General features: G+C 47.2%; 1 protein-coding gene across 2 annotated transcripts in view; it reads right to left on the bottom strand.

Moving 5' to 3' along the window:
* The window catches only part of Hunk (hormonally up-regulated Neu-associated kinase), a 113,426-nt gene extending 92,559 nt beyond the window's left edge, over positions 1 to 20,867 (bottom strand). Inside the window, exon 1 of one of the 2 annotated variants that reach the window (XM_031364361.1) lies at positions 20,032 to 20,867. In XM_031364361.1, coding sequence (XP_031220221.1) covers positions 20,032 to 20,292 — 261 coding nt within the window. In that variant the 5' untranslated portion in view covers positions 20,293 to 20,867. The remainder of the gene's footprint in view (positions 1 to 20,031) is intronic. The other variant, XM_031364360.1, reaches the window with a different exon arrangement.
* Positions 20,868 to 25,201: the final 4,334 nt, after the last annotated feature.

Here is a 25,201-nt window from a genome sequence, read left to right as displayed (position 1 = left end):
ATTATTTGATATCATTCTGAACAGAAGAAAAAAGGGAAAGAGTCCAGGCTACCTTATCGGAAATGGCTTTTTGATAGAGAAATATTAATACAGCAGACCTAATCAGAAGGGTGTATTTTCCACAAGTGCAGACGGAACCAGTTCTTTTCTCTTTCCCATTTCTTTCTTCCCTTCCCCTCCCCTAGGCCTTGGATAACCTTCGTTTCTACAACAAAGAAGTCTCAGACATGTTCTCTTTCAAATTTGACATTTAATACTTCAAACTCCAAAATTAGCTTTAATTCAAGAAGTGTTCATGTCCCACAGGCAACAGGAAACAATCAATATCCTGTCTCCATCCTGGGACAACTGGCGGCCACATGCAGCCAGAGAGGTACAAGAACAAAATGGCCTTGCAGGAGGGGAGGATGGAGGCATTGTGGGATTGGAAACACAACTCGAAGAAACTCCAGTAGTACAAGATCACATGCTCCTCCTATCCAGGACCATGCTATCAACGGAGTTCTCAGAAGCTAGCTCCAGGGGCTTCTAAGCAAGGGTCAGCTAAAGGCAGCACACACTGGAAACGGCCAGCTGCCTGCTGAGGAAAGAGGAAGCTATCAAATCAAAATCACATCCGACGAAGCATCCCCAACCCTACCAGTCTGGTCACTGGTGCAGAAGTGTCTATAAATTTCATTCTTAATTTCTTTTTGGAAAGAAGTCTCTAACATTAAAGGGGCCATAAAGGTGACGAGGAGGTACGGCCAGTAAGGTTCATTCCTGGCATGGTGTCATGAATCCTAGAAAGGTAAGGGACACCACCTACCCACACACAACACACCAGATGCCTAAAAAGAGCAGAAAGTAAAAACCAGGGGACAGAGAAGCCCCTTCCCCAGGCAGAGAAGGGAGGCTGCCAAGAGGCTCATGGCACAGGCAGATACGAGGGGTGTGGAAGCTGAGGAATGCAGGCATGTGTGACCCTGCATCTCCAGAGGCATTCCTGCCTTGGGGAGGTAACTGCTGCAGAGGTGTCCCACAATCCTCTTCACCCCCTCACCTCTGTCCTCAGAGGTCAACTCCATCATCCAGATAAACCAAGTGGGCGGGCTCAGTCTTGCTAGCTCAAGGAATCTGACCTCTACATACCTTTAAGTTTAAAAACAGGTCTGAGGATCTAAATGAAAAGCCTGACTGACTGCCATGTGTTCTCCAAACAATGATGAATATGATTAAGTGCCCCCACACACAATACACTCACTCACACACTCGCACACTCACACATACTCACATATACATATTCTCTCTCTCTCTCTCTCTCTCTCTCTCTCTCTCTCTCTCTCTCTCACACACACACACACACACACACACACACACATACACACACACGAGCACTTTAAGCTAAGCATCACACATACTATTTACATATACATATGTGCATGGTTGTCACTGAATATTCATGAAGTAAATTTCACTATGCTACAGATAGAGAAATGGAAGTCTAAAAGGGCTTTGATACCGTACCCAAGACCACACAATTACCAAGAAGCAGAAAGTTGGGAGGCAGGGGCTGTGAACCCCGAAAGCCTGCAGGCTACCAATATGCAACAGGCGAGAAAATATAGTCAAAGGTGTCTCCCTACCCAAGCACAAAGACTTCTTCATGAAACAAGAAACTGGCAAGTCACTGACAATGCATAAAGCAAAGCTAACAACAAATCCTTCCCTCTATATATGAGCCTGAAAATAAGGGGACAATAGAGGTAAATATCAACTGGTTGGCTAAATAAAACAAAACTAAACCTCAACGTACCTTTGCCAAAAATCCATAAAGTGAATCAGAAAGAAAACAAGTGACCATGTAGAGGACAATATCTACAATGTGATAAAGATAAAGCTAGCGTCCTCACTATGGAAATAGCCAGTAACCAACATATGGGGGAAACGTGGTGGAAACCACTAACAATATACCAAGACACATATTCTAAAAGTCAGTTTCATACAATGTTGCCATGAAGCAGAATCCTTCGGAATTGCAATTTCATAATATGTCAAAACTCTTCAAAGCATTGTTCCTAAGAAATGGCTCAGAGAGACAGACACAAGGACAGTCACAGCAGTGTTGTTTATACAAGGGAAATCTTGAAGCAGTCCCAACTTTTCAATATTACAGTAACTTCAAATATTTAAAAATATCACGCCGGGCAGTGGTGGCGCACACTTTTAATCCCAGCACTTGGGAGACAGAGGCAGGCGGATTTCTGAGTTCGAGGCCAGCCTGGTCTACAGAGTGAGTTCCAGGACAGCCAAGGCTACACAGAGAAACCCTGTCTCGAAAAAACCAAAATAAATAAATAAATAAATCAAAAAATATCACATTTTAAAATAAGATTTAACAGTGTTGGAAGCATTAATTTTTCAGTAAAATATGGGGTACTTACAAAATTGTATGAACGGTGGATATCAATGTTGTAATCAAAAGGGAAAGGAAGGTCAGCAATATCCATAACATACATGTGTGCACATGTAACTGATAATATGTGCATGTGTGTAACTACATGTAACTAGTAATTCATGTGTGTGCATATAACTACATTAACTAATATAGGCATGTACATGTAACTACATATAACTAGTATGTATATGTAGCACATATAAACTAAACATTCACAATGATTTTCTCGGGACTGTGACTCAAAGCAATTTTTAATAACTGTGTTTATTTCCAACAAGAAAAGGGAGGCGTATTTAATTAAACAGGAGGAAAACATTAATGTTGTCTATAACCAAAGGAGAATGGATCATGAGGTTTAAAGTGCACAGTGAGAGGAAGAGCTGCAGATGAAAATAACATGCTACAAGGCTATGAAGGAAAACCCAGGTAGCCATTAGTCCAAGACCTACCTGAATGTGCTAAGAACCTCAAAAGGTATAAAACACTCCTGTGACTGAAGTTTAAAGCAGGAAATGGTTTGTCAAAAATGCCTTCCAAGTATTCTTTTTACAGTATTTAGGTGAGAGGTACTAACCTGTGGTGTCGTATGTACTTAGCATGTATGAGGCCGAGGGTCTACACTCAATCCCACATACATAGCTGATGATAAGAAAAAGAGAATTAGCACGTGGCAGTCTACACACACACACATATGCACAAAGTCACACATTTAAGTAAATTCATTGTAGAATAATGACCCCTTCAAAAGCAGGAAGCCACTGCTGTGGTCTGTTGACCAGATTGTTGTGCATGCTCTCTGGTTCTTTCTCTGCTGTCTCTATGATCAGAAAGGAAAGAAAAGGAAGAGAAGGTGGGGAGGAGGGAAGAGAAGTGAGAAAGAACAAGACAACAACTCATTTCTGAGCGGGGAAATAAAGTAATGAATTAGGCAGGAGCGCAATAGCCACGGCACTTTCCCTCCAGAGGGAAATTTGAGTTTTATTACTTCAAATTGGCCTTGAAATTGCAACTACTGCTCACAAATGTTCGTTTTTAATAGAATAAAATGTCATCCTATGGGAACAACACTTCACAAACCTGCAGCCGTGTTTTCAAAACAAGCTCTCTTTATTGGTATTATTAAATGTAAATGTTCGACTGAGAACCGAGTCAGAGATGAGTTTCTCTAATTAAATTTTAACCTGGAATAAAGAATGCACTTAGAAGCCCCACTTCTGCAGGAGCAGGGTGATCCCCGCTGGAGAACAGACTACACGTGAGGACAGGTATCTTGAGGCATTGCTTTCACTGACATGGGGCTCTGATCTCACCCCACCCCATTCACTCACTCACTCACTCACACACACACACACACACACACACTGCAACCAGCCTTCACCTCTACGAGCATTTCCTCATTCCTTGGGCCTTGAAGTCCCTTCTCAACTAAGGGAGGCCTCACGAGCTTGGGAAAGCTATGCTGGCTCCCAACAGTCCAATGAGCTAGTAGGTGAAAGGGCAGTTCTGGTAGAATATACATTATTCTAGGGATGCAACAAGAACGTGGAGAAGAAAGTACATATAAAAGAAACCTGACAGGAAGCCCCCATGCAGAAGAGACACACAACAGAATACACATAGAAAAGGCCCAAGCTTTCTGAATGATCTATGACGGTTCCAGGCCACCGGGAGGGGTGCCACAGATATCTTAACTTTTACTCTCTGCTCTTACTTCCTTTCTCAGAAGCGCTCTGTAAATTATATTTTTCTGCTGCTCCTACTATTCATGTGTCCCTCTCCAACTTCTTGTCTCAGGACATAGGACTTGGAAATTCTGATGGTACGCAGCAGACCCTAAGACTTACATGTAACAGGAGAAGATATACTGACCAGAAACTTCCAGGACTTTTCTCTGTGCTACTCAAAAGATGAGCTCAGAGCTTTGCATTTTGGTTTGAAAACTTCACCAGGTGTGGTTTGAGCCCAGCACAGGGGAAGCTGGGGAAGGTGGAGCTCTGTGAGTTCCAGCCCTGCCAGGATGACAATGGCTGCCACGCTGCTCACACATGCAGGAGGAAATCAGAGGCATCATAAGGACACCGGCTCCTCGTGTTCCTCTCAACTTGTCTGACCTCTCACCATTGGAAAATTTGATCCCCGGATTCATACGGACCCAGGTAACTTTGCAGAGTGAAGACTTCCCATGGGAACTTTAGTGTCTTAAAAAGCCAGCTTTCCTTTCAGCCAGTTGCCTGCTGCTTTCTAAATCCAGTTACTACAAACTGACTCAAAAAAAAAAAAAAAAAAAAACCTTCCAGCTGGTCCAGCCCAGAGCAACTTTCCCCAGGCGATAATAGGACTTGTGCCTCCTGGTGCTGACCTTCCTAACTAGGGCTCCTCGGATCAATGAGAGGCCCAGCTTCTCATTGGTGGCATCCAGGTTCTCCTGCTTAGGGGTCTCCTACACTATAACGGCTGCCAGTCTCCTTCCCTCTAAAGCTCAGCCCTAAAATCTTCCCATTTCTCTCTGCTCCCCAATCCTGCCCCCCCCATTCCTACCCCAGCAGGAACTTTCTTCTCTTGACTGTCCTCTCTACACGGGTACCCTGCCTGGATCGTCTCCAGGGCAGTATGCCACAGGAAACAGCCACTGACAAATGTTCAGCCCCTCCAAAAGGGTGAGTGATCCCCCACCACCACTACCACTGACTCATAGCTAAAGTAAAACCAGATTTCACTCCAAATCAGCCGAGAACACACAAAAGGGTCCCTCGTGCCTTCAAATACTCTGGAGTTACAAAAGAGGTGGGGTGTGGGAGGGAGTGGAAGTGGGAGTGGGGAGGGGAGGGAAAGAGGGGAAGGAAGGGGTGGCAGAAAGAAAGCTAGTTAGCTTGGTCCCCGGCAATCAAGGCTCCTTAGTTAATCCTCACTAACTAAGATGTCTCTTGGATTAGGTTGAGCATGCTGTCCCAATACCCAGTAAATTTGGGGGCCTTGGTCCTTGACAAACGAAGTAACTATAGGATTGAGCAAGACCTGCTTCTGCTCATTCCCAGGCAACCTGATATTCTGGGTTCAACCTGCTTCCTTTAGCCTCAAAAATCCTTTCAGCCACAGATTCTTCCCTCCCCAGTCTGGGGCTACACACCTGAAAGAAAAATGTCCAATCACCCACAACCCTCCCCAGGCTCTGCAGCTTTCAGCTCCAAGTTGTAAAAGTTTCCAAGAGAATAAAAGTTTCAAACCGCCCAAACTGGCTCCTAGCCCCACCTCCCTTCTGAGGCCGAACTCTTCCCAAATGCTCACTGTCCGCCCAGATAGAAGCCTCCACTCTATCCTTAGCAACTCTGACTGGTGAGACATAACCACGATGTTTCTGTGTGCAGTCACTTTGTCTATATGTTGCAGCTGCTCGAATATGTGTTCATAAATGTTGCACGCATGTAAATTGTTCTAAAGAGAGAAAAAACAACTAAGACCCATGGCCACTGTCAAAGTTAGAGAGTGCTATATACTTGACTTTAAGATGTGTGAACATGTATGAATGGGTGGGTACATATGTATAAAGTAAAGAGGGCTGTTGGTTTTAAGACATACAGGGACATCTTGGAATTTACCAATAATATCAATGCATTTAAAAATATCAAGGTCTTTTTGACAATGTTACAATATATCTCTGCAATGCACTATCATTTCCTAAGCTCTCATTTGTTTATTAAGAGATACATGCATTTGTATGTAAAGTGTGCTTTTGGTAAAGAAGGTTAAAAAACAGAAAGGCTTTGGATACAATAAATTTATGTGAAAAATTATAGAGATGATTATATTAGTTATAAATGAATTATAATTCCTATGGCCAAAATTCTACTATACTGATATTAAATTGATGTCTGATGCTGTTTACAATAATAAAATGAATCTGCTCTTAAGAATGTTTATAAAAATGGGCTTAGAAAAATAATTATTGTGTTCGATCCTTTCCTAAATGAGACATATAAAACCTGAGATTAGAGTTCTCCAAATCATGCTAGTATGTAACTCTGAATGGGCAAAGCTGTCTCTTGTTGAATAGACACTGTCTAACAGTAGGAAAAATTCTGTTACAAAGAATTATGCCTACTTGAGACATTCCTGCTAAATTACAGTGATCATAAAACTTATTCTGCTGGACAAATAATTCAATCTATTTATAAATTTGGCTGCTTAGACAAAAATCCTCATTGTGCCTAGGATCTTCAGTCCTCTGGACCGGTAGTTAAATAAGCAATTGCCATTAAGGATCATGAGTTCATCACGATTCCTTCCAAGAGGAGACGAGCAAATGAGTTCATTTTCTGGAGGACTTCCCCAGCCTAGAAGAGAAGGACTATACTCAAACATTTCTTCAATCCTGCTACACTTAAAAGATATGAAAGATTTTGCTGGGTTGTTCCTCAGAGTAAATGATGCCAATTTCGATTCTGACCAGACTATAGAAAAGGACAGCTTTGTGTCCTTCCTTCAACCCCGTTTTTCACATAGCTGTCTGCTTACCCAGGGCTCTCTGGTGTCTAAAAACATTTGAAAGTGTCACTGTCTTTGTGAATGTATTTTACAATTACACAGTATAATTTGTATACAAAGAAATCGCATTTGAAATAGACAAAAACTTACCTTAAATATACCAAAAGAAATTCCACTTTGGGGATACAAATATATACTTTTTATATAAAAATATTTTTATTACGTGTATGTGTGTGTGTGTGTGTTCATGGGAGCATACAGAAGTCAGAGGACCCCTTGTGGGAGTCAGCTTTCTCTTTCCTTCTCACAGGTCATGAAGACTGAACACAGGTTGTCAGGCTTGGGTGACAGCAAGCGCTTTGACCCACCATTTTACCAGCCCAGTTCCTATATTTTATCTCCAAACTCTTACAGCCAAAAACCTTTTCCTATTAAAAGAAAAGTAGTAGCAGGTCCAGGCCATTTCCTACAGTTAGAGATAGCTAGAGATTTAAATGATCTTCCCTAGTGTAAATTAGAGGCTATTTTTAGACCTTTGACACACATTATGCTTTCTATTTTTTATTTTAATTTTTATTTTTATTTTAGTATTAGGTATAATACTAACAATACGAAAATCAGGCTGGATCATGAAGGCTAACAGTGTAACATGACCCAGGAAATCCTTCCTCAATGGCTTTCGTAGCCATTTCTGTCTTGATAATTCAGCTTCATCCTAATCAGATCTGAGGAATGAGCTTCCTGGCAGCAGGACATGGGACAGGATCTGTCCTGCGGGGCCAGTGGGAAGCTACACCAGTGCCTGTGCCCTTCCGAAAGCTGCCTCGGGACTACCACGCCTCTACAAGTGTGGCAGAGCTGGAACGTTCCAGGCCCAAAGCCAAGGGTTATACCTTGGGCTACCATAGCCTTAAAACAAAGTAAACAACAAAAAGCAGTCAGTCTATTACCTTTATCATCATGTGACTTAACAGTCTTGCAACCACATCAAAATAACTTAATGATGTCAGCTAAAAGCAGGGCTGTGACAACCGTAGAAATCTACCCGTTCCCTGAAATAGTCGAAGATCAAATGCTTCTGTCACTCTCCCGCTTGTCTTCTGCCCACACTTCACAACAAATACAACTCATATTGATTTCACAACTCTTCATGGATATCCTGACATACCTGTGGTTATTCGTTTACTAATAGTTTTTATTTTCATGTCCACCCACCCCTTTCCAACCCGTCTGCTAAGTCAGTTCGTGCAGACCACCATAAGGTACACCATGTGTATTTATGTAGACAAGACCCTCCTGGACTATGAATATTGTTACCAGCCTCTGAAGCATCACTCCAGGCTGGGGAGGCCTCCAAGACGCCCCAAGAGTCTCAAGAAGCAGCTAGAGATTGACTATGGCACTTATATACACACTCTCACTCTCGCTCTCTCTCTCTCTCCTCCTCCTCTCTCCTTTTATACAGATAAATAGGGTGGAGATGTTGAACCCCAAGACCAGTCACTGCTAAGGCAATGCCAAAACGCAGCTGTGTCTCCTCACTGGAACAGCTGCGTTGACACACAGCCGAGGTCTACGAGACACCATTCATTCTCTTGGCCCCTGGGATAGACATGCATTAAGTAAATGGGACCCTCCTTCACACTTCTCTACAAATCCTCAAGACCATACATTCCTTCCTCAAAAGACAGGGGTTCCCATGCCCCCCCCCAAACAAGAGCCAACCTATACTATGGACTACTCATCAATCACCCGGATAGAAGCCGCCATCCTCTGAATCCGTAAGGGGACCCAACTCTGCCGTGTGGGGCTGAACCTTTATGTTCCCCTGACATCTGCTGTCTGTGGCATTGCTGGCTCTTCCTGTAAGCCCTTGACCCAAAAAGTCAGTCCTCCTCCTCCGTGGCCCCTCTGGACCTCAAACCCAAGACTTCCGGTGGCCACATTGGAAAAAGGAACACATATGCCCACCCAATCCATCCTTGGAGGACTGTTTAAACAGAGGGCAAGAGGCAGTCCTAGTTCAGGTGTGGTCCTTGTCACCCAGGGTTGACCCACCACTGTCTCCACCCCTGACTGTCTTGAAAGTTACTCTGACAAGCTATCACAACTCTGTGAAATCTCTTTGTGGAGACAGTTCCTCCTCTAGCTGGCACCTGGACTTCAGCCTTCCCCTTCCTGCGGGGAGATTACTGGGGGACTTTTAATCCTGGGGGGGTCTATTGTTTCAACCGAATGATAAGGAAGGGAGAGACAAGGTGTCACTCTTCTGGGTATCTCCTTTCCTAGGGGACTTACAAAAGTTGCCAGCCATCCTGTCTCTCCCCACCCCCTCCACCGTTTCCTTCCTTGAGAAACTCTGCTGCCAAAAGTTAGATTTGTTTATGTCTATATCCAGTGTGGTATCTTATAATTTATATTTCATATTATATTCATATATGTTTTTGTGTACACACACACACAATCATATAGTGACTCTGTAAAGGACAGCAGCTGGGTATTACAGATGTGGGAGATCATCCCTTGCTCCCAGGACCACACAGGAAGGTTACTACCCACAAGCTCTCCAGCTCTGCCTGGGGCTTGAAGCTTTCATCCCTAACTGACTGGTAATCTGATTAGCAGCCTACTGACCAGCACTTTCCTTCAGAAGCCCTCAGCTAACACACAGACCACTAATGAAATGTTTTCTTGGGTGAATCTGGCTTTGTTTTCTCTGATGGGTTTCCTAAGCTTTGGGTTTTTAAGATCAATAGATCCCTAGGGCTCTAGTCAAGCCACAGGAAGAAATGAAGACAGTAGTTCCATGGCAGAACCGTCTTATCCAGTACAACATGAAGGACCTGGCCTGCGACCGGTGTGAACTACAGTGTTCACCCTTTTATCTTATCCTGATTCCCACCCATTTTTTTCCCAACAAGTCAGGAACTTCAGAGGCCATGAAACCCAGTGTGACATAGAGAGAGCTGCAGAATTCTGACCTCTGTCCTGTCATGGCTTGAAGACTCTTCAGTGACACTCATGCTTCCTGCCCACTCTAGAAACAAAGATCAGGTGGCAGGCACACAGAGGTATCTCATGGAAAAACAGAGTTCAGAGGACTGGAGAAATGGCTCAAGAGTTAAAAGAATATTGTTGCTCCTGCAGAAGCCCCAAGTTCGGTTCCCAGTACTGATCTGATGGTGTCTTCTGGCTTCCACAGTACCCTGCATGCATAAACTCAGGTAGGCAAATGCACACACACACACAAACACATACACACACACTCACACACACACACAAACACACACACATGCACATACACACACACATACACACACACACACACACACACACACACACACACACACACACACACACACACACACATGCATATACACACGCCACATTAATTAATAAATAGTATTCAAACACTGCAGCAATGTGCCCTGACAACAGAGAGCCACAAGACAGGCTGGAAGACACAAACTCAAGCCAAAGATGAAAACTGTAAGGGTCGAACAGAGAATGAGACCAACTCATCAAATGGCTCCAAAAAACGGGCAAGGGGAACCTGCAGGGTTACAGAATGCTTAGGCAAGAATCTGGGTTAAGAGACTAATAAACTTAATGGAGAAAATTATAGTCAAAGAGACAGACTCCAAGCCTACATATATCTCCATGGGAGACATCCAAAAAAAAAATGTATGTTTGCAAATAGCAACTTCTTTCATCTGCTGGAGCGTTGGTTCATATTCTCTGGGAAGAGCAGAGGGTCCAAGAACGGTGCTGAGACACCGCAGAACGGGTGTCTCCTATCTGATCCCGTCACTCTAACAACTAGTTGATGATCTTAATGAGTCTCTATAGAAAGTACAGGATTGCTGAGCCACAGTTTTCTTCAGCGTGTCAACCCAGCAAACCGATCAACCCCAGACATGCCCAGAAACATAGGGGGTGGGAGAATGACCATGATTGACAGCTGACAACCTGACAGCTCAGAAAGCCCTCCCACATCCCCACATCCTAGTCCGAGGTAAGTTTTCCTAGGGAGACAGAGGTGAATATCCATTCACCCTAGATGGACACCAGTGGTAGACCAAAGTGCAATTTCACCAAAGCCCAGTTTAGTGAGATTAAGGAGTCATGAGTGAGGGGCTTCTTACAGGGTGACCCCAAAAACAGCAGCATCGCTGAAAAGTCCCATTCCATCACAGAAGGTGACCCCATTGAAGCTACACCATGGAGTTCTGATCTTTATTTAACCCTTTCTTTTTTATGCACCCCAAATCTCCTGGGATAATTTGCAGCTGTTGGAAGGGAACAGGGAACAATGGTTGGAGTCTCAGGAGAGTTTCCTGTCTCTCCTCTCCTACATATTATTCTAGTGAGTGTTTGTTAAAGGCTCTATTGCCATTATCTCAGGCCTGGCTTGCACTGTCTTGTTCTGCTCTAGTTGCTATGGCTACCGGGCAAAGACCAAGATGGCATCTTGTTATACCCAGAAGAAAAGGTGCACTGCAACACCCGGGAAGATCAGAGCATTCTTCTGTCCATCATGAACGCTAGTGAATGTCTTGTGTGTGCCCGAGGTTACTCTTGGCATCAGGAACAGGGCAGTGGGTCTCCTCCTCATGGGGCTTATTAATTATGATCTACTGAGGAGGTGAACTCAGGAGTGCATCTGGAACATGGATAATGTGAATGCATCAGTAAGAGCCCCACTGCGCCCCTCCCATTCACAGCTGAGAGGCAGGGCTCTCCACACCTCTCAGAGACAAGGTCTTTAGAGATGTAATGGAGTTGGGGTGGGGTTATTAGAAGGGAAGCTGACCTCTTCCTTCTTGGGGTACCTTACAGAGTATGAGTGGAGGGCTTCTTACAGGGTGACCCTCAAAACAGCAAGTACTCCAAGAAGAGAAATGTGATCAGAGACACAAGTGACTAAAATTCGGAAAGACACAGAGGGAAGACAGGTGTCTACAAGCCAAGGGGCAAGGTCTGAGAGAGAGACTTCCCCATAGATCTCAGAAGGAGCCGTCCTCACCAATCCTGATCTCCACATCCCTGGGAACACATTCCTGCCTTCCAAAGGGTCAGCTTGCCAGGAAATCACCCATGACATCTTCAGTGCCCTAAGGTATCACGGTTGAACTACGCCCCCCCCCACACACACACACAGACAGCTTCAAGTCTTGACCTCTAGGCCAGTGGCTCTCAACCTTCCTAATCCTGTGACTCTTTAATACAGTTCCTCATGATGTAGTGACACCCAACCATAAAATTATTTTTGTGGCTACTTAATAATTATCATTTTGCTACTGTTATGAATCATAACATAAATATCTGATACATAACCCCTGTGAAAGGGTCACTAGTCTCCCCCAAAAGGGTCAAGACCCACAGGTTGAGAAACAGTGTTCTAGTGGCCTGTGAATACAGTCTTATTTGTAAATGGAGTCTTTGTGGATATAATCAAGTTAAAAGAAGGCAAAACTAGATTAGAATGGATTCTGAACCCAGTGATGGGTGCTTTTATCATAAGAAGGAAGCAACTCAGCCAGGAGACATACTGTCTTAGTCAGGGTTTCTATTCCTGCAGAAACATTATGACCAAGAAGCAAGTCGGGGAGGAAAGGGTTTATTTGGCTTACTTCCACATTGCTGTTGATCACCAGAGGAAGTCAAGACTGGAACTCAAGCAGGTCAGCTGATGCAGAGGCCATGGAGGGATGTTACTTACTGGCTTGCTTCCCCTGGCTGGCTCAACCTGCTCTCTTATAGAACCCAAGACTTCCAGCCCAGGGATGGCATCACCCACAGTGGGCCCTACACTTGATCACTAATTGAGAAAATGCCCCACAGCTGGATCTCATGGAGGCACTTCCCCAACTGAAACTCCCTTCTCTGTGATAGCTCCAGCTTGTGTGAAGTTAGCACACAAAACCAGCCAGTACACATACTAAGGAACAAAACCACGGGAAAAGGGAAGACAGCGATTGGTGGGCCATGTTAACAAGCCTGGGTGCACCGAGCACCAAAGAAGCAAAGAATCTCAAGGGTGCGTGGCTCTTCCCAGGCCTTCATTCTGGACTCTAATCTCCAGCAATGCGACACAAAAAAATATCCGTTGTTTAAGCCACTTAATCTGTGGCAACTTGTCATGGCCACCTTAGCAAACTAATAAGAAAGTCAGAAAGAAAAGCTGCTCAAGGCATGCCTCTGATTAGTCACTGCAGTTAAAGACTCTGAGAAGGTGGTGCTCACCTGGGCAGAGCTACTGCCAGCACTGAAGGGGAAAATGCACAGAAGACCCCGAATCTACCCAAAATATAAGCCACAGTGCTGGTGCTCAAGACAAGGACCCTGGAATTTGCCAGCATCATCCAATGAGTGTAACATCCGGGCTCTGATTGATTTTCTACACTTTCCTGCTTGGTTTCGTAAGGTAGACTAAAACAACTGGGGAAACTGGAGAGTATTGGGAAGAATAGAAGCCCCACCCAAGAGTCTGGTTAAAACCTCTCAGCAGCTTAGAGTCAAGGGTGCCAGCACAGTTACCATTTGCTTCCAAGTCTGTCTGCGTAGAGAGAAGGCCTCTTGTACAGAGAGATCAGGATGTTAAGGTAACAATGAGCCATTGAGGGCTGGAACCTCCAATGAACCATGGAAGGCTGGAAAGGTGGCTCAGTGACCAAGACTTCCAGGGGACCTGGGTTCAATTCCCAGCACCCACGTGGCAGCTCACAACTGTCGGTAACTCCAGTTCCAGGGGATCCAACACCCTCGTATAGACATTCATGCAGGCTAAACACCAGTGCATGTGAAATAAAAATAAATAATTCATTAAAAAGTAAAATAAGCCAGGCGGTGGTGGCGCACGCCTTTAATCCCAGCACTTGGGAGGCAGAGGCAGGCGGATTTCTGAGTTCGAGGCCAGCCTGGTCTACAGAGTGAGTTCCAGGACAGCCAGGGCTATACAGAGAAACCCTGTCTCGAAAAACCAAAAAAAAAAAAAAGTAAAATAAATAGTGAACCATACTTAAGGTCCAAACACATATGGCCCTTTCCTGTATATTCGTCCACTCTACACTGGAAAACAGCCATGTTCTAGAAATTTTACAAAGAAACCCCATCTACAATAAGACAGGTCTTAACTCCCAGTGCAGACCTCATGGTGCATGTCTTTACCAGACTGCTATCTCTTCCAAGGCATCTATAGGGCCACCCTAAAAATCATAATTTCATCCCTTGAAAAAAAGGGGGCGGGGGAGAATAGGGCACTGCTCAGCAGCCTTTCAGATATAACTTGAAAGCCACCAAAATCCTATGTATGGCCATTGCCGAGACGAGTTGTCCCTTGAGGAACCTATACACTCATGTGGGTGTACTCACCTCTCCTTAAGCACCTCTCTATTGACCTCATATTTAAGACTTTTGTGTGTGCATTTGTATGGGTGTATACATGTGTTCACTTGTGTGGGCGCATATGCGTGGCTATGCATGGGCACATAAAAGCCTGGGGTTGATATCAAGCGGCTCTCCACTTTACTTATTGAGGCTACAAATAAGCTCATCTCTTCAGCTAGCCTGGCTAATCAGCTTGCTCTGTGAAGACTCCGTCTCTTGTTTCCTCCTTGCTAGGATACCAGATGACCTACCATGCCCACCTGGCTTTTAGGTGGGCTCTGTAGATCCCAACTCTGTATTTAGCATTTGCACAGCAAGCACTTTCTACACTGAGCTATCTCCCCGGCCCTAAAACTTTTGTGTGTGTGTGTGTGTGTGTGTGTGTGTGTGTGTGTGTGTTTGGGGGCACATATGCCCTGGTACACCTGTGGAGGTCAAAGGACAACTTTCAGGAGTCGGTTCTTTACTTCCATCTTGTGGACCCTAGAGATTAGACTCAGGTCACCAGTCTAGGCACCAAGCATCTTTGAGCCCACCCCTGAGCCATTTTCCAGCCCTAAAATCTCCTAATAAAGTTCAACTCTGCTTCTTGCTCATCCTGAGACTCTGTTCTGCACCAACATCAAGAATCCAGCATCTGGGTTGAAGCCTCAGGATGTGACCGTCCACTGCTGGTGATCTTAGCATCCAACATGAAAGAGCAGAGAATCCAGAGCAGGACAGCATCTGAGTTGGCAGAGCCTGGGCAGGGCAAAGGGCAAGAGTGGAGGGCCTGTCTACTGTGCATGAAGGCCTGAGTTTGCTCACTGTGGTGGTTTGAATGAGAATGGCCTCATAGGCTCATAGGTTTGAATGTTTGATTCCCAGTTGGTGGGACTGTTTGGGAAGGATTAGGAGGTGTGTCATTAGGGGTAGGCTTGTGAGATCTCCAAAGCCCAGGCCCAGCGCAGTCTCCCTCTCTGCCTCCTGACTGTGGATCACACGTAAGCTCTCAGTTACTGCCCCAGTACCACGCATGCCTGCATGTCACTGTGCTCTCTGCCATGATGGTTATGAATTCACCCTCTGAAACTATAAACAAGCCATCAACTAAATGCTTTCTTTTGCCTTGGTCATGTGTCTTTCACAACAATATCACAATAACTAAGACAATCTCTTTCACTCGATAAACCAGGCATGGTGGCAGATACCCATAATCCTGTACTGCAGAGGTGGAGGAAGGAGGGCCAAGCAAGCAGCTCAAGGTCACTTTCCCAATGAATAGTTGAGAGGGGCAACAAACCTCAGGACAAATGCTACTTTATACCCATGCCATCAACCCAACCTGCCCATCTCATCAGATGGATGTGGCTGGCACTCTCTACCCCTTCTGGGAAGATAATCACTGCTCTAGGTGATTGCTACATCGCTGGAATAGCTGGCAACATGCAGACATGGATGGGCCCACAGACCTGAGTCAGATTAGTAAGTAGAACAGGGACACCTGCAGAGAAAATGCAAGGGGTGCTCCTCCTCTTGGGCACCGTTCTGCACACTGATGCTGACTCATAGCATCCTTTGAAGTCCTTTGGCCCTGTGTCAATGAGCACTGTGAAAGAAACCCTACATGCCAATTTCCATCGTCCCCCAAGTACTTCAAAAAGATGAGGCGAGGCAGGAAGTTCAAAAGACTGTGCCCACAACTGCACTACCTGTAATCCAGGAAATTATAGGCACCGCCTCGCAGGTGGGATCCACAGGGCAGGTGCCTCTGAAAACAGCCTCCTTCCTCCCAAGGAGGCCCTGCTGAAGGTTAATAGGGACTTTCAGTTCTCCATGTGTGCCCTGTACCTCAGAATCATCGCTCCCAAAATTTCTCTCTCTTAAAAAGAAATACAAGGCTCGGCACCTGTTTGTTTCAGAAACACTTGCTAAAAACAGATCTGTCAAAAGGCCATCTCTAAAATTAGTCATATTTCCTGTTCCGCAAAAAAACGTAGTAAAGGGTAATTTTAGTAACTTCTTCACTCCAGGTATCTGGTGTCGATGCACTCTGTGCCTGATGACTTGCAACTCACTAAGCAGGCAGTCCTTGTTTTTAGCCCCAAAATAGCTCTAATGAAATGTATAAACGGGCTTTTGAAATAAAAATCAAAGGCTAGAATGAGTTCCTTGAGGACCTTAACTGCCTGTTTCATGTTCCCACCTCTTAATCACAGGTGAAGGTGGCCTGTTTGCTCGATGAATATTCAGGTTGGCCTTCCAAGCCAGCTGTGCCCGAGATGCTCTTAGACTTTCCCCACAGAGCTCTTTGCTGTGTTCAAACATATTTTTAATATTATTACACTTACTGGTGGAGGGTACACACAGAAGTGCACTTGTAGAAGTCTGGGGATTACAGGAGAACTTGCAGGAGTTAGGGTTTTCTTCTTCTACCCCAAGAGGACTAGGGATAAAACTTGGGTCATCAGGCTTGCCAGCACACACCTTTAACCACCGAGCCATTTCAGTTATATTTTATTCAAGTTTTAAAATGTGATAGTAACTTCTCATGGGTCTAACATCAGTGCTTCTTCTCTTAATGAGAACCACTTTGAGGCAACAAGCAGAGCCTCTCCAGTCTGCAAAAGTCGCTAGCCCATACTCCTGCCCCGTAACTCTGCTCTCTATGTCAAGCCACGGGGAATTACATTTTCAGAATCTAACAGACGATGTCTCCTGGTCCAAACATCACCCCAGCCATGACTGAGAACATCATAATTAAGAACCTCACATGACTGAGTGAATATTTATTTTTATAAAACCAGATGGGCAGAGATTGTCTTTGCTTCAAAGCTAACGGAAAGCAAAACTTAGGTCTCAGCCCTAAGCCATCCTTTGAGCTCAGCAATAAAGGGGCCATCTAGATTCGGACTGCTTCCAAGCAAACAGCTTCAGAGGCCACTGGGGTAAAACACGGACCTGCCTTGCAGATAGCGATGGCAACAGGACCTTCTGGATGAGATAGACTGAATCCAAAAGCAAAGTGGGAAAAGGAACTTGTTTGTCTTCTGGACTCAGCCGGGAATTCCCAGCAAACCTTGAAGGATTTTATCCAAAGCACCCTGGAAATGTTCACCTTACCAAACACACCACTACCACCCACACTGCCTCAGATGCCTTCAACTAGCAAGAGTCTAGATTTAACCACAAATCAACCAAAATAAAACGTGTGCTCTGATAAGAGTGGCTCTGGAACAGACGGAATTTGAGATGATGCCCTTGTCTTCCCTTCATCCTCTGTTCCACAAACCCATTCCCTCAAGATGAGCTACTCTGGGTCCTTCTGCCCAGGTGGCTCAGGGTTAGTCCTCACCACAGGATTCATCCCTTCCTCCTAAAAGAGAAAATGTGTACCCACTACAAAGGAAAGGAAAAGGGAGTGCTTTAACTAAACCTCTGTACCCTAAGAAAGTTGTGATGGCGGGGCATGGCTGGAGGCAAGCTTCCCCAGAATCTCCCTTTCCAGTGGTGAAGCCCCTTGGCCCGCAGTTTAGTCTGCAAATAGCTTGAGGTAGCCTCCCCTTTCCATCTGGTTTGCTTAATAAAGCAAAACCCAAAACAAAGGAGGGCCTGGGACTCAGGACTCACCAACACTTCTCCCTCACTTCCCCCCCCTCAGCCCTTCCCCCCTCCTCATCTCTACAATCGGCTAACGCCCACATCTATTAGTTAAGCATTAAAGGTGTAGGGTTAGGGAGATAAAAGCTATGAATAGCACCACTGTTTCTTTAAAGCCCACCACTGAAGGAGCTAAAAATCCAGGTCCCTCCCTTATACTCTGTTGTCCCCAGAGCAGGGTTCCTCCTGGCTACAGAAAAGTATAGCAGGAAAGACCAAGGTTTGCAACATAAGTATCCTTCCCTGATCTCTATGTCTGCATTGAGGACTAGGGTCTCTAACTAGGTCCGATCAATTGGTCCAGGGGGGAAAACTTATATTCAGCAAGCCTCCTCTCATTGCAAAGATGAACTGAGCCATCATAAAGACAGGAGGAAAAAGGTCCCATCATCTAGACCCCAGCCGGGCAGAAACTCCTTGTTCCAAGGAGTTGGATCCCTGCTAGGCAGGAGTTAACACAGGAGTCCAGAACTGAATCAGGGCTGAATGCTGAATACCTCAGGCAGTGCAGCCAAGTATTATCCCATGGGGCAAAACTGTCCTAGTGAGGAGCTGACTCCAGCCCAACGTGGCAAGAAGCTCTAAGGAGTTCTGACCTCTTTAGAGAGGGGACGTGCACAGCCAGGCGGAATCCTATAGACTATGACAGCATAGTCTTTGCCTCTCCCTGCCCAAACAGAAATGAGCTCACTGAAATCAGTGTGCATCACACAGCACCCTGAACAGATCTTGGTGTGTCAGGCAGGCAGCCCACTGCACACCAAAAAGTAAATAAACTTTCCCTTACTCCATCCAGTTAGAACAGCTAGGCCGGATCTAAAGAACTTGCTCTTCTTTGAAGAGTTAATATGAGTTCATGCTGAATCCTGGCTTTTTTGCTTGGAAATTTAGGCAAGAGACACTTTTTTTCTAACCGTGCTTACCCAGGGTAAAGGGGCACCCCACTTGAAATGGCTACAGAAAAAGAAGATGAATTCTAAGGGTGATGGAACCCAGTGCTCAAAGGTAGGGGTCTCCAGGACAACAGAAACCAAGAGGAAATCAAAGGTATCCAGAGGTTAGGAAATGGCTAGGAGGCAGCCCGGGCCTGTCACCAGACTTCTTACAGTTTATCACTGTCAAACTCCTAGGAGGGGCAAGGGGACCTAGAGCAGCAGGCACGCATGAGGGTTTGGCCCTTGGGCTATTTGCTGCTGGGACCCCCTGAGTTCCCCTCCTCCGCCACTCCCGCCCGCCTGCCTGCCCGCCCGCCCGCCCGCGTGGACTATCCCCAGCCTGGATGATTGGATAAGCTAAGACAACAAGCTTGGCGGCCCAGGCAATTCCCTGCCTTAGGCCACCCAGCCTCAAAGGTAAGGCAGCTTCTTGGGTTTCTTGTCACAAATCTAAGTTAACACCTGAGATCTGCTGGCACCTGGCCTGGCAAGAGTTCACTCTCGAACTTCTAATTAGGTCGAAGCAGTGTCCCTCCGGGTGTGGGGGAAGGGCCTTTCCTTTAGAAAGACAGCTTCTAGAAAGATGAAAAGGTATCTCTCCACACTTCCAGAGTCCAGGGCCTGCGTAGTTCTGCACCTGCCAAAAACTCGGAACAGTTGCCCCAGCCCACACGGGCGGAGAGGGTCGCTTACAGGGCCTCAACTCCCCTCCACGTCCACGCCGGAGCCCAGGAGGGATGAAATTCTAAGCAACCTCAGACAGGCTGCCCTGCTCTCCCGCCGCACATTCCATAAGCAAGGCTGAACCCCAGCTTGGATCTAGTTCCCGCCTCTGCACTGATCCATGCCCCTACCCGCAGGACCCTCCAGCGCCACCTCTCTCCTCCCTTCTCTGGCGTCCGCCAGGCGGCACCCTTCCAAAACAAAACAGACAGTGAGGGGTAGCTTCGCGGGTACATCTATCTGCCCGGGTATCCCACCCCACGAACCTGACCCCATCACCACCATCGCCCATCATCAGTGGGTGCCCGGTGGCCCACTGCAAGAGACTGAGCGTAGGTCTAGCCACACCGGGTTGGAAAGCCAGGCTGAGTGCTCGCGGGACAGTGCTCCCGGGTCCTCCCGCCAGGCCCGCGCACCCCAGCTCACCTTTTCTCCGGTCAGCACGTGCAGCCCCTCGCGCACCTTGGCGAAGGAGCCCTCTCCCAGCTTCCTGCTGCCGATGAGGTAGTTGCCCACGCGCTTGTGGTGCTGGAAGTCCCGGAGCCTCTCGCGGGACACGCCGCTCACCCAGGCGGGCAGGAAACTTCCCTCGCAGGCAGCCGCCGGCCTGGCCGTGTCCTCCGCGCCTCCATCGCCCCCCGGCGCCGCCGGCTCGCCCAAGAGCCCGTCCCCCGCCGCTGCCGGCATCGCGCTCGCTCGGCTCCCGCGCTCGCAGCCGCTCCTTCTCCGGCTCCCCCGGCTGCCCTGGCTCCCCCGGCTGCTCTGGCTCCTCCTGCCGCAGCCCTGGACCCGGCCCCGCCCGGCCCGGGTCTCCGCGCTCACGCCCCCCGCGCCTCCGAGCTAGCGCCGCGCGCAGACAATAGCTGGCGACGGGGCGACCGGGGACCCGCCCCCGAGAAGTTCGTCCTCGGAGGATCGATCGCCCGGATCGCGCCCGCGGTCCCGTCTGGTGCCCCGATCGGGTGTGAGAGGGAGCGGCTGCTGGTCCGAGAGGGGCACGGTCCGGTGGCGGAGTCCCCCAAGCCCGGGCGCCGCCGCCCTCTGGCCCGCCGGGTCGTCAGCGGTGCTCTCCGGGGCCGCTCCCGCCGGAGAGGAGCGCGCGGCGGGCTGCAGGCGCCCTCTGGAAGGCAGCAGAAGAAAGCCCCATTCAGTTTGAATTTGCAGAAATTTAATCCGCTCGCGGGCGGCGGGGACAGAAACGAGCTCCACTCTGCAGCCCGAGCACTTTCAAATCCCTCGTAGCCCCTCCTTCCTTCCCCGCGCGCAACAGCCGAACTCGACCCTTGCTGGGAGAGGGGAGGGGAAGGGAGCGGCGGAGTGGGCGGCGAAGCCACCTGAGCGCCAGACAGGGGGACCCCGCGAGGCCGCGTAGACGCGCGCTCCCGGGCTGCCCAAGACCTGCTGCCTCTGGGAGTGACGAGCGCGCAGGTTCTGAGCTTGAGCTTTCTGGACCTTTAGAGAGTGAATTTCCTAACCAGCAGCACCCACCATGGGCAGGGGGAAGAGAAAGAGAAGCTCTGGACTGTAGGAGAGTTGGGCACCCAGCCCACAGCCTGGCACGCAGTAGGGACTATGGAAGATAGGTGGGTGGGTGGGTACCTAGCAGGCTGTGTGTCGGGGCTCTCACGCGTATTAGATGGCTGTTGTCCGTGAAGAAGCAGCCGCCACAGCTGACAGTAGTGGCGGCTGCATAGGAACCAGGGCGTTTGCTGCCTGTGCGTGTTCGTTTGCCCCCTCTCTGCTTTCCTTAGAGATGATGTATTGCAGGGAGAGCCGGACCGGAGCCTCACTGCTCCTGGATGCTTTTGTTCTACTACTGGCTCTGTGACTGTACTGATCTCACATAAACCATAAACATAAACAGCCTGAGACACCTACCCGGTATCTCCAGGATCCCCAGCATCTTCCTGAACCGAAATGAGAGAGATACAAAAAAAGGATGCGGAAAGAGCTTTCCAAAAGGCGACCTGTTGAGGTTGCCCGCGTCTAATGCAAATTTAACCTCTGATCACACACGTCGTCTGAGCTCAAAGGGAGGATTCGGTCCTAACAAAGTTCATGTCATTGTTTACCCCGCAGTAAACAGGTATGACATCATCGATCCACATTAATGCTCTGAGATGGGGGAGGGGATACAGCAGACACCCATCCAGTCTTGGAGGGGGGAGGGGGAGGGAGGTCCCTGGCCTATCTGGAAAGTAACCCCCAAAATGCCTGTTTTCAAGTTTAGGCATCTGTTGTTTTGAACCACGCATATGCTCTAAGTCTCCATCCTTGCTATCGTGACCGAGTCTAGTCTTGTCTTGGGCTGGGGTCTCGTTGCTCTGGATTTCCTAGGTTAAAGACAAGCTTTCCACTGCTTTCTTGCTGTACTTAAGGGACGCCTTAGCTCCTACAGTTCGGTTTCTGCAGGGCTCATCCAATCACTTTCTAATTCAGTAATTGAATTTTAAAAAGACAGGAGGTGGTCAGAGGGAGAAGATGCTTGGTTCAAAGTGCGGGGAGGATAAAGCCCATTTTGGGGGTGAAGCTCCTTTCCATCAGGAATGGATTTAAAGTTTCCCAATGTTGCATTAATTTAATTTTAGGAAATTAGCTCTTTGTGAAAATTTAGAGATTCATTTGTTTCAATTTAAGGCAGATCGTAGAGAGTACTCATTATTTACAGGGGTAGGGATGGGGCTGCTCCCTAAGTGGTGGAAGTCACTTATGATGAAATAGAGACTTTCTTTCCTTTTAATGTTTTGATTATACCCTCCCAGGATAGAGGTCAGGAAATGGGTGAAGAAGAGAGAAAACACAGGCCCATTAAATCTTCAAGCCTGCTGCTGCCTGGGTCTGGTCCAAGCACACTGCTAATTCTGTTGGCTGGGATGGTTGCCAAAGAGAAAGAGAAGTTCAAATCCTACCCCTGCCTGAGTTTAGTAACTGGCTTTTGAACTACAATTCCTTCTTTCTGAAGTGGTCTTGCTCATTAAGGAATGACTCCACAACTTCATTTCATAAGACAAATAAGCACACAAGACACTGCATCACTCTCCCAGAGGTATTCCAGAAATACCTGGCAGAGGATCAGTCACCTGCCATTGAAGAGCCTCTACTAACCCCCACCCCCAGGCTTGTAGGGTTCCTCTAGGCATTACAGGTTGTCTGTCTTTGGAATTGAGAGATGGCTCAATGGTTAAGAGCCTGCACTGCTCTTCCAGAGGAACAGAGAGTTCAGTTCCCAGCAGGTATATTGATGTGATCTGTTTGCAAGAGCCTGTAACTCCAACTTCAGAGGATCCAATGCCCTTTTCTAGCCTCCAAAGGCACCTGCAAAGGCACTCAGATGCACATGGTACACACACACAGAGAGAGAGACAGAGAGAGAGAGACAAAGAGAGAGAGAGAGAGAGAGAGAGAGAGAGAGAAAGAGAGAGAGAGAATGAATTTGAAATAAAGTATTTTTTAAACAAGTTGTCTGTCCTCATCCGGGCTTGAGTTTTCTAGCTCCACACTTACTTCCAAACTGCTGCTTCTGGCAGGTTTTCACCCAACATAGGTGTTCCATCAGGAGAAGCCCTTCCCAACCCTCTCTTCTTCTCATGGTATAACACTCTGCTTCCCATCCACCTTATATCCGCCATGTTGCTTACGAATGTCTTTCTTTGTAGACTCGGTGGACAGGGCTGCGCCAGCTCGCTTTGCGCTTTGCCCTTCAGGACCCAGCAGAGTGTCTGAGCAGCAGACTCGCCTAAATAGTGTTTGTTGACTAAGTGCAAAAAAAGCAATCCGTCAGTGAGTGTCCAGTGATGCTTTCTTGCTTGAGGAAAGCAAGACCCCATCTGCCCTCAGTTAGATGTTACAAATGACTTTCTAAAGTTACTGCTACATTGTTGCCTTTGGGGAATCAACCGATTTAATCATTTATCAAAGAGAGGCCATTCTCAAACCTGGTGGAGTTAACCCTTTCAAAACATCATCGTTCACAAGAGGCCAGGCGAGCCCGGGGAATTGTGCCAGCTGCTTCCTTCTTGTTCTTCCTTCTCTCCTTTTCCTCCTTCCATATGGCTGAGACACTGTGTGCTCCCGCGGTAAGCCAGCTACAAGACCCAGCTGGATGCAGTCAAAGACAATTAGAAATAATCAGCCTGGCACTGCCAGGAAATGAGAGTTGGCTAGAAAGGGTTAGGCTGGCAGGAGTGGCATGGTAGCTGGAGAAAAGAGAGCAGAGCAGAGACAGAAGGCAGGAGAAACTATGCCTGAGAGATAACCTGAGAAATCTGTGTTTGTCTCCGCAAGCAAAACAACTAGCCAATAACAGACTCTGGATTTGAACTGTGTCCCCAGAGTTCATGGCTATTGTGATTCCTGTAATACAGCCAGCTGTTGATTGTACTCAGTGCAAAGGCTGAGGAATAGGGGTTCCTCAGTCATAATGGTGGATGCATGGGCTGCCTGGCATCACCAATACCGCAACAACAACAACTTTGCAATAGGAAAGTGTCAACTCACCTCAGTGCCACAGTTTCCTTATCGTGTAAAGTAGTGTTTAGCTCAGTCCCTGGTGTATTATAAACTTGTCTATTTTTGCTCACACTTTCATTGGTCTTAGTGACTTTTCTATTGCTGTGAGGAAACGCCATGACTAAGGCAACTTATAAAAGAAAGCATTTAATTTGGGGTTTATGGTTCCTGAAGATAGTGGGATCTATGATCATGCTGATAGGAGGCATAGCAGCAGGCAGGCAGGCTTGGTTCTGGAGCAGCAGCTAAGACCTAACATGTGAGATATTCACCTCAAGGCAGAGAGAGAGGCTAACTAGGAATGGCATGGGCTTTTAAAATCTCGAAGCCCACCCTCAGTGACACACCTCCTCCAACAAGTCCACACCTTCTAATCCTCTCCAAACAGTTCCACCCACTGCAGAACAAGCATTCAAATAAATGAGCCTATGGGGGCCATTCTCAGAGAAGTCAACCCAGAATATCCCAAAGCACATACATGCCTCTCTTGGATATTTGAGTCTCAGGTCTGCCCTCCAGATTGGACCTCTTCCCTCATGGAAGTCCCTCATTGGACTTCTTTATCTCAGCAGGCTATCTGATGAGACTTCAGACTTCATCTGGGGCCACCACCCTCATCTCTCTCTTCTCTTTTCTTTGCTTCCTCTCCTCCTTAACCCTTGGATCTATTTGATCAGACAAATGGTGGCCAATTGTGGTCACCTGTGGCTCTCACTCCTGTCACCCTATTCCAATCACTGCCATCTCACCTAACTGGAGTCCCTTGCTTCTATACCAGCCAACCCCTCCCCCCCATACTGCAAGTCAGGAGTTGGAGACATGGCTAAATGGTTAAGAACACCTGTTGTCCTTCCAAAGACCCCGAGTTCACTTCCCAGCATCCATATGGGTGCCTCACAGCAATCTGTAACTCCAGTTTCAGGGCATCTGATGTCCCCTTCTAGCCTCCTTGCACACTGCATACATGCGGTCCATACACAGACAAGCAGGCACACCTACAGATTCCCCACACCTATGTGCCTGGCTCCTTGTAGGTGCTCAGCTTGGGACATCAACTTAACTCTTATCTGTGGGGGAGGTGAGGGTG

This window comes from Mastomys coucha, unplaced genomic scaffold, assembly GCF_008632895.1.
Source record: "Mastomys coucha isolate ucsf_1 unplaced genomic scaffold, UCSF_Mcou_1 pScaffold12, whole genome shotgun sequence".
Lineage (NCBI taxonomy): Eukaryota > Metazoa > Chordata > Mammalia > Rodentia > Muridae > Mastomys > Mastomys coucha.
Note: the sequence above shows the minus strand (reverse complement) of the source record. Positions and strands in the feature narration are given on the sequence as shown.